Below are 10,596 nucleotides of genomic sequence, written 5' to 3'. Positions count from 1 at the left end.
TACGTGGTTCATGTAATTAATCGGGCCTGTGAAGTACGGGAAATTTAAATTCTCTTCATTTAAAGAGCAATGTAGCTTTGATCCTATGTAGTACTGTATTCAGGGAACTTTTTCCCCGCTTTCGACTCAAATCACAGCAGGGCCTATGCGAGCTTCGGAGAATTACAATAATCGATTATAAAAGCGACTTCTGATCGACCATTAATAACGCATATGAACGGAACTAAAAATTGCGACTTAGTGGTGTTGGGTCGACCCTTCTGTGATCGACATTTTGGGATAAAGTGGTACCAAAATGCTAGATATTAAATATGAAATAATTCTTAATAGTCGAATGCCTGTGCCTTCATTTATTCTACACGTAAGAAATACCGGTATGGAATATTAGATTTTATATAGTTTTGAAGTTTTTATAGTTAATACAAGGTAATTTAATTGCTTGGCAAATATACGTTTTCACTCGTCAAATGTTGGCTGAGATAGTGAACCTGCAACTCGAATATCCTTGTATCAGCAGCTGAGGACTTGTCAGTGGTACAGTAGTTCGTTCGTTGATCACTTTTCTTTCCTTATTTTGTTTTCTAAATTTCATAGTGGTCGTTTTTTTTAAATATTAGTTCTGGTGAAACATGCGGTACGAGCTCAACTAATAGATTACTCATGACAATATTTTGGCTGTGGATTGCATCATTTAGTGACGTTTATGATTGGACAGTTTAACCATGATGACTCGACGATCAACTTTTCTGGAAGCGTATTTCGGACTTATAAGTAGTGCGTCATAGAACTGTTAACGCACATTCCCTCGAAGTGACAGTCTGTGATAGTGTGTGTCTGAGCTACTTCTGTTAGTTGTTCCCACGAAACATGGAATTCCCACATTTGGGCCAACATTGCACGGAACCAACTTGTAAACAATTAGGTAGGGTAGTTAAGTCTGGTTTGATGAGATTTGAACCTTCTAATTAATGTTTGTAACTATTTCAGTAATTATATATTACGACTATTCTGTGTGTTGTTGAAGGGGCATATAAAGATGTGTTTTTCTTTCTTTTAGATTACTTGCCACTAAAATGTGATGCATGCCAGAGTATATTTTGGTAAGTAGGCCTAGATCCTCAGTGTTTTTAAATTGTAAGTTACATGTCTGGGTGTTATTCCTCATCATGTGTGATTAGTGGTTAGAGTGCTGGTGCTGAGTGCTTCAAATGTTCTTTGACTTAGCTTGAGAATATGGAAAAGTTATTCTCATGTTATAAATTATTTTAAAAAATTAACAATTAGGTGATTGTCTACCAAAATCTGTTGCAAGCATTCCAGCATGGTAATTTGTTTGCAACTCTCTTAAATGTAAAGTTTATATAGACATAGGACTAACACTTTTGTAATTTTTATCGTTATGTAGCCAACATCAGCATTGAAGAATTTCATCATTGCTGCTATATGATTTTTCACGAGAGTTTAGTCCTGATGTAAACAAGGCATGTCCACGCCTCAGCCAAAGAAAGAGTTGTGATTCGCTGAGCGTGTAGTATCGACCTCCGCCCCGTCGAGTATTGAAATTGTTATTACATACATACATAATCATTATAGACTGTTATGCCTTTCAGCGTTCAGTCTGCAAGCCTCTGAGAATTTACTAAACGTCGCCACAATCCTCGATTTGCAACTAGTGTTCTGGTCTCATTTAGTTCTATACCTGTTATCTTTAAATCGTTAGAAACCGAGTCTAACCATCGTCGTCTTGGTCTCCCTCTACTTCTCTTACCCTCCATAACAGAGTCCATTATTCTCCTAGGTAACCTATCCTCCTCCATTCGCCTCACATGACCCCACCACCGAAGCCGGTTTATGCGTACAGCTTCATCCATCAAGTTCATTCCTAAATTAGCCTTTATCTCCTCATTCCGAGTACCCTCCTGCCATTGTTCCCACCTGTTTGTACCAGCAATAATTCTTGCTACTTTCATGTCTGTTACTTCTAACTTATGAATAAGATATCCTGAGTCCACCCAGCTTTCGCTCCCATAAAGCAAAGTTGATCTGAAAACAGACCGATGTAAAGATAGTTTCGTCTGGGAGCTGACTTCCTTCTTACAGAATACTGCTGATCGCAACTGCGAGCTAACTGCATTAGCTTTACTACACCTTGATTCAATCTCACTCACTATATTACCATCCTGGGAGAACACACAACCTAAATACCTGAAATTATCGACCTGTTCTAGCTTTGTATCACCAATCTGACATTCAATTCTGTTGAATTTCTTACCTACTGACATCAATTTAGTCTTCGAGAGGCTTATTTTCATACCATACTCATTGCACCTATTTTCAAGTTCCAAGATATTAGACTGCAGGCTTTCGGCACAGTCTGCCATTAAGACCAAGTCGTCAGCATAGGCCAAACTGCTTACTACATTTCCACCTAACTGAATCCCTCCCTGCCATTTTATACCTTTCAGCAGATGATCCATATAAACTACGAACAGCAAAGGTGAAAGATTACAGCCTTGTCTAACTCCTGTAAGTACCCTGAACCAAGAACTCATTCTACCATCAATTCTCACTGAAGCCCAATTGTCAACATAAATGCCTTTGATTGATTTTAATAATCTACCTTTAATTCCATAGTCCCCCAGTGTGGCGAACATCTTTTCCCTCGGTACCCTGTCATAAGCTTTCTCTAGATCTACGAAACATAAACACAACTGCCTATTCCTCTCGTAGCATTTTTCAAATACCTGGCGCATACTGAAAATCTGATCCTGACAGCCTCTCTGTGGTCTGAAACCACACTGGTTTTCATCCAACTTCCTCTCAACGACTGATCGCACCCTCCCTTCCAAGATGCCAGTGAATATTTTGCCTGGTATACTAATCAATGAGATACCTCGATAGTTGTTGCAATCCTTCCTGTTCCCTTGCTTATAGATAGGTGCAATTACTGCTTGTGTCCAATCTGAAGGTACCTTACCAACACTCCATGCTAATTTTACTACTCTATGAAGCCATTTCATCCCTGCCTTCCCACTATACTTCACCATTTCAGGTCTAATTTCATCTATTCCTGCTGCCTTATGACAATGGAGTTTATTTACTATCCTTTCCACTTCCTCAAGCATAATTTCACCAACATCATTTTTCTCCTCCCCATGAGCTTGGCTGTTTACGACACCACCATGATGATTTCCTTTTACATTGAGAAGATGTTCAAAATATTCCCTCCACCCCTCCAGTCTTTCCCTGGGATCTACTATGAGTTCACCTGAATTACTCAAAACACTGTTCATTTCCTTTTTCCCCTCCCTTCCTAAGATTCTTTATTACTGTCCAGAAAGGTTTCCCTGCTGCTTGACCTAGCCTTTCCAGGTTATTACCAAAATCTTCCCATGACGTCTTTTTGGATTCAACAACTATTTGTTTCGCTCTGTTTCTTTCATCTACGTACAAAGCCTTGTCTGCCTCGGCCCTTGTTAGGAGCCATTTCTGATAAGCCTTCTTTTTAAGTTTACAAGCTGCTCTCACTTCATCATTCCACCAAGATGTTCGCCTTTTCCCATCTTTACACACAGTTGTTCCTAGGCATTCCCTTGCTGTTTCCACTACAGCATCCCTGTATGCCACCCATTCACTTTCTATATCCTGAACCTGCTTACTGTCTACTGTTCGAAACTTCTCACTAATCATATCCATGTACTTCTGTCTAATTTCCTCGTCCTGGAGATTTTCTTCCCTTATTCGTTTGCAGACAGATTTCACTTTCTCTACCTTAGGCCTAGAGATACTTAGTTCACTACAGATCAGATAGTAGTCTGTATCATCGAAAAATCCACGAAAAACTCGTACATTCCTAACAAATTTCCTGAATTCAAAGTCTGTTAAGATATAGTCTATTATGGATCTGGTACCCCTAGCCTCCCATGTGTAGCGGTGAATAGCCTTATGCTTGAAGAATGTATTCGTAACAGCTAAACCCATACTAGCACAGAAGTCCAGCAAACGCTTCCCATTCCCATTAGCTTCCATATCTTCCCCACACTTACCAATCACCCTTTCGTATCCTTCATATTCCCAACTCTCGCATTGAAATCGCCCATTAGCACTATTCTATCCTTGCTATTGACCCTGACCACAATGTCACTCAATGCTTCATAAAACTTGTCAACTTCATCCTCATCTGCACCCTCACATGGTGAATACACGGACACAATTCTTGTCCTAATTCCTCCCACTGACAAATCTACCCACATCATTCGCTCATTTACGTGCCTAACAGAAACTATGTTGCATGCAATGGTATTCCTGATAAAGAGCTCTACCCCAGACTCTGCCCTTCCCTTTCTAACACCCGTCAAGTACACTTTATAATCTCCTATCTCTTCCTCATTATCTCCCCTTACCCGAATATCGCTTACTCCTAGCACATCCAGATGCATCCTCTTTGCTGACTCAGCCAGTTCTACCCTCTTTCTTCCATAAGCCCCATTAATATTGATAGCTCCCCATCGAATTCCATTTCGTTCGCCAAGTTGTTTCCAAGGAGTCCCTCGCCTGTCAATGGGAGTGGGACTCCATTACTCCCATAGGTCCGAGGCTTGCTTAAAGTGTTCTGGGCTCGGTAAATTCATGAAGCAGGATGCTGCCCTACTTGCACATAGTCCAAGTGAGGATCTCTCCTCTAACGGGTTATGGACCACCGGTGAATTGTATAGTCCTAGCCGCCTGAGCACAAGGAGGGCCACGACTCAGAATATGTCTGAGATGCCTACTCCCATTCCATAGCAACTGGTATCCCGACTCTCAGGACCACTTACTAGGCCACTCAGCCGTTGCCCATGGTTCACGAACTAGGACGTGACTACAGTAACCCACAAACATGAACCATAAAAAATTCTGTCACCATAATTGATACTTTCATTGGTGTAATTATTTTGTACAAGTTAGTTGTAGGATGGACAATTTATTCTTCACTTATTCTATTCAATTAGTTTTTAACATAGTAATAGGACTGTGTATCTACCGTTATCAAAAGTGAACATTGTTACTTGTACAACTAGTAAATGCTAAATTGTTTTAAAAAAGAAGTTTAGTATTACTGTCCACAAATTCTGATTATTGTTGTCCAAAAATAGGACACACTTTGGAGAGAAAAACTTTTGTAAATTACTGAAAGTCATCAGAACAACAATTTTGCTGAGAAAATTTCTACAAAATCAGCCCAAACTCTTCAAAATTAGTCATTACCTTTTTTTAAATTTATGATTAATAATAATAATAATAATAATAATAATAATAGCCTGATCAGTCCCCTCGTGCAGCAAAGGCCTTTTTTGTTAATCTTCCAGTTTCTTGATGATGATGATGATGATGATGCTTGTTTAAAGGGGCCAAACTTCTGTCTTGGGCAGTTCTTCTCCTCAGTGGCTCCCAGAGTTTGATTCACTATATTGGACCACTGTCCATTTCTTGGACACTGCTCCGTTACTGCCTAATTGTCAATTTCTGAAGATCAGATCTTGTTACATGTCCAGCTCAGCACTACATTTTGAACCACACATCCTTTTGTACATCCTTTAGTTGAGTTTTATGCCTCATGACAGTGTTACAGAGACGACCCTTCAGAAAACGCCCAGTAAGCTTCTTTCCATCGTTCACTAAAAGACTAGAAGTTGGTTGACCTGTTGTTTAGTTGGGGACCAAGTCTCAGGTATGTGTGAACAGACAGAACGCAATTGTCCATTAAGCCTTGCTCTTGATGTTAAGCAGATAACCATTCTTCAGAATAAAGCTATGTGACCAAAATCTCTTCTGTGATACTTCCTTAAAACCAAAAAAGTTGAACACATTTTGACAGCCACATTCTCTTTCTCTCTCCCATGCACATAGAAAATCTCATCAGTTCATTTCTGTTTTATGATCTACTGTTCAGTACATAATATCTTCTACGTAACTGTAGATTTGAAAAAAACTTGTGCAAATCTATTTGATGATGCTGTTGTAATTCTAAACAGCCATCACCTCAACAATTTATTATATTTTATCAGCTGATGACTTTACACTCAAACATTTCCTCCAAAAGAATCTAAACTCTTGAATTTTTCTTGTTGCATATTACCAATAGGGTTTATGAGACTGTACACATTACTAACTTAAGTATTATCCGCACACTTTATCTTGGTGCATTTGTGTACGGGGGTGAGGAGTAAGGAGGGAGCTGTCCCAGTATAGTGTTGCCTGGTGCTGCCAACTGAATGAAAATGAAATCTGAATTGAATCGAGAATATGATAGATTGATATGAAATTTCTAAACCGGGCTTTGTTGTGTAAACAACAGTACTAGTACGTAAAGTGTACGCCAGATGTCGCACAACGATACTTACGCGATTCATAGTTTGTGTTTCAAAGGTTGCCAGTACGAATCTCGAAGATCGTCGAGGTCGACCGATTCAGCACTAGGGTGTAAATGCACCAAGATAAAGTGTGCGGATAATACACGTTCTTTGTACGGATTTATGAGCGGTTAACTTAAGGTGGCCCACAAATATCGTATGTCTCTCGTACAATATGCTCTTTTAGACAATACTTATGACGTAGTCAGATACATAACTTATATAGGTCGACAGCACGCCACGTAAAGCTGGCCATGACTGAAGCACCGGTCTCTAGATGATGACGCAAAAAAAAAAAAAAAAGAAATGTGAATTATAAATCCACTAAATATGAATCCAGAACCTACACAATATTAAAAAGATAGAAACAATGACTGTGATGATATTGAAAATGGCTGAATAAATATATTACAGCGCACAGTAGTTCTCAAATATGGATAAGCATGCTTGCTTAGCTCTCTCAACAACACAACTGCTTTCCGTAGAATAGCACGCTCATTCTTCAAATGGCTTGTTAACAAACGAACGACAGCTTATGTGGGAAACAAGTAGCCTATTCGGTTTGCCAAGGCTTCACACCAAACTCCGACTTTCTGTGAGTGCAAGGGTCTTTCATGAATATTGTGTGGGTTTTGTGTGGCTTAAATGCAGGTATTTTGAGAATTCACATAACTAGACAGATGGAACCAGATCTTGTCTGTGAAGCATATGGTGTTCAGAATTCCCAGTAGCTGTAGAGTAAAATCCAAGAACCGTGTGCAGTAATGGACTCTTTTTTTCTTATCCAGGTCCTAGAACTTGTTAATGGCAGTCATCTGGTGTGACTGCAGTTTCTTTATCTGGGTTGCCCTTTGACATACTGAATATTAGTTTACTGAGACTTCTGAGACAAACAGGGAATAATAATAATAATAGATATAATATGTAATAAATAATAATAGTCTTTGACAAACATAAGAAAGCTAAAACTACTGCATCTCACAACTTTCCTTGTTAAATTCCTCCCCTCCTTTTCCTCCTTCTCCCTCCCTCCCCTTCTCTTATTCTCCTCGAATGACAGCTAATCCAACCCTACAGTGTGGCAGATCCCTCTGTAGAGCGCACTTTCTTTATGTTCCACATTCAATCTTCAACAAGCAGCAAGTCACATTTTTGGTCCTTTGCATGGTTTTTACTTGTTCATTTTTTCTTTTTCTTTACTATTTCCTATTTTTATGATCTTATTTGTTTCTTTATAGGTTTCAATAGAATGTCATGCCTATTATCATGTCAACTTTCCTGGCCAGTGTTCCATGTTGACTTCAAAAAAGGAAACGTTGTATTACACAAATATGCTTTATAGTGGTTGTCCTCAATGTTTTTAACATTGTTAGGTTTATGTAACAAGAATATTGTGTCCAGCATTCAAGAAGTAATTCAAGAAGAAATCAGATATATTTTTTTGGAAAAGACTGATTTTAATTTTTATATCGTAAGGATGAACATTTTTGTTAATTTATAAAGCACCAGCAAGTCACTGATAGAAACTATGAACAGAAATGTATAAAATTTAGTTCAATATGCACAATCACATATCGTCCCTGCTCTGGCAAACTAACGAATCTGAAAATTGTCAAGAGGTTAGGAGAGCTGAAAGAAGTTGTGATTACTCATGTCAAATCAATTTTTATATTTAATTATTGGTTTTATGTGTTAGACATACAGAATGAGCTGCAGATGTGAGACTTTGTCAGAGGGTAGACAGTATATAAATAACAAAATCTAGACCAGAACTTCAGAACTACAGATTCCTTAGTTTGTCAGTTTCGCTAGTTTGCCAGAGCAGGGACGATATAAGAACTCCATCTTCACTGTTGATGGTTTTGGTAATAAGAATTTGAATTGGTGAATATCTGTTCAAAAGGTCGTCATGATACGAGATGTTTAAAATCACATTTAAAGTAAGCAAGTTTTGTTTGAAACAATAAATCTGACTGTTTTCACAATATCAGGAACCTACCATTTTCACCCCTCTCTTAATCACCATCTTTTCAATATTTTAATGCCAATTTCCCCAGCATCAAACGTAGCACTCCCTTATAAAATATATGCTGAACTTCATTTTTAATGTGATACTTACTCACAGAAATTGAACCGGTAGTCTCTAAGATCTTTATATGACATGCAAAGGTTTTCTGATGGTATTATTCATCCGTATGGGGGGGGGGGGGGGGGAAATTAGTTTTATTTAGAGATTCTAGCTTCTTATACTCATTTTCTCCAAAAGTCTTATATCATGTATCCTGAATGTTATGAATTTCTGGATTGTGTGGTGAGATAATGCTCTCTGATCAGAACTTGATTTTCTCCAATATTGCTTTTCTGTGCATGTGTGTAACTTTTTTTTTTTTTTTTTAATTTCAGTCGAGAGCACATCAGTTACATTAATCACAATTGCCCGTCGTCATATAAGAAAGATGTTCAAGTACCTGTCTGCCCATTGTGCAACATTCCAATCCCTGGGAAGAGAGGTGAGCAGCCAGACATAGCAGTGGGAGCACACATCGACGACGACTGCCAGTCTGACCCTGCTAAGAATAGAAGAAAGGTACTGTATTATTATGTATTATAAGATAAAATTCTGTAGCTTATAAATCTCATATTTATTCCGTATTGGCTCAGCACAACTAAGGTTAAGTTATGAGTAGGTTCCCACCTTCCAATACTTATCAATTTCTATATAATAGGCTTATTAATTACATAATATAAACCATATAATCTCTAGTACATGTTTCGTTCCGATTATGGAACATCTTCAGCTAAAATTTGATTAAATGGCAAGACAATTAAAATACATTGATGTTATGATGATACAAAAGCTAAAAGATATGATAAAATGGCTCGAAGATTAAAACATATAATAATGATGATGAAATAAAGTTCATTCATGTTGGTTAAAAATTCAACAAGTCAGTGTTCAAATGACGAATTAAAAACGGCGATAAGATTCTTCTTCATGTTGGAGACGTGTACATTTTGTTAATCTTGAAGATAAATTGAAGAAATACAAGATTTTCTTATATGTATTTATCGGGGGAACTCTTGATAAAATAACCGTAGTTGAAGTTGAGTTGTGGTAGGATTATTGAAATGAGTCTGAAACGAGAAAAGAATGAGTAAAATAGAAAATATTTTAAGGAGAAAACCTTGTTAAAAATGTATGTTCGCGAGAATGAAGGATAATGGAGTTGATTACCTTATAGTCAGTCTTGTCGTATTTAACGTCCTCCCTTATGCCGTGTTGTTAACTGACTGAGTCCTGTTTACGTGTGTAAGGTACTTGCGGTGGGCGGGGAGTATTGGAAGGAGAGGTGAGTGACGTGAGGAGAGCGGGTGAAATGTTGTGTAGGGTGGAGCTAACTGAGGAGTGGCGTTGTGATAGGCTAGGGGAAACAGAAGGAAAGGTAGGGGGACAATTATGTGGGGTGGAGCTAATCGGAAGGAGGTGTGTTGGTTGTTGGTTGTTTGTTGGGATTCTTTTTGATGGTTTTTCTAGATGAATCTAATTTGGTAGCCTCTTCTAATAATATATTTATATTTTCCGTAATTTCGTTAACATTCTGGTTGGGATTTCGCTTCTGATCAATTTCAATATAGATATTTTCAAGAATATTCATTAATTTGCCTTTGTTTAGCGTTCGTAGAATGGTTAAGTCCCTTTCTATCGATGTAAAACTGTGTTTATATTCGGTCATGTGAAGACTCATGGCCGAGTACTTCCTGTGTTTTTCGGCATTAATATGTTCTTGATATCTTACTGAGAAATTACGGCCTGTTTGTCCGATATAAGAATTGGCACAATTTGAGCATTTAAGCCTATATATCCCGGAATTTAAATATTTGTTATTACTTGCAATGCTTTGATGATTGAAAATTAAACGTTGATTGTTGTTATTGGTGCGAAAAGCAATTTTGAAATTGAATTTCTTAAAAATGTTAGTAATCTGGTAAATATTCCCGTTATTATAAGTAAAGGTGGCGAAGTTTTTCTTTTTATGTTCTTTTACCAGCTGCGTTTGAGGTTTATTCTTCATTTTATTCATTAATCTATCTTTACTTATCTTTACTTACTTTCATCACGCCCCCTATTCTCAAAATCTCCCTGAACACAAAACACATGGTCATACAATAATTCCTCTTTCACATCTACCTCGTAACTTACCTG

The 10,596-nt window shown here is 37.9% G+C and overlaps 1 protein-coding gene across 3 annotated transcripts in view; it reads left to right on the top strand.

The window, feature by feature from the left end:
• The first annotated feature begins 422 nt into the window (after positions 1-422).
• LOC136866119 (AN1-type zinc finger protein 2A) overlaps positions 423-10,596 on the top strand; it is a 91,676-nt gene continuing 81,502 nt past the window's right edge. For 2 of the 3 annotated variants that reach the window (XM_068226610.1, XM_068226611.1), the window contains exons 1-3: positions 428-922; positions 1,058-1,100; positions 8,796-8,979. In XM_068226610.1, coding sequence (XP_068082711.1) covers positions 868-922; positions 1,058-1,100; positions 8,796-8,979 — 282 coding nt within the window. In that variant the 5' untranslated portion in view covers positions 428-867. Of the gene's footprint in view, positions 923-1,057; positions 1,101-8,795; positions 8,980-10,596 lie in introns of all 3 variants that reach the window. The other variant, XM_067142806.2, reaches the window with a different exon arrangement.

The sequence above is a fragment of the Anabrus simplex genome, chromosome 3 (genome assembly GCF_040414725.1).
Source record: "Anabrus simplex isolate iqAnaSimp1 chromosome 3, ASM4041472v1, whole genome shotgun sequence".
In the NCBI taxonomy this organism is placed as follows: Eukaryota; Metazoa; Arthropoda; class Insecta; order Orthoptera; family Tettigoniidae; genus Anabrus; species Anabrus simplex.
This window is presented reverse-complemented; position numbering and strand designations above follow the sequence as displayed.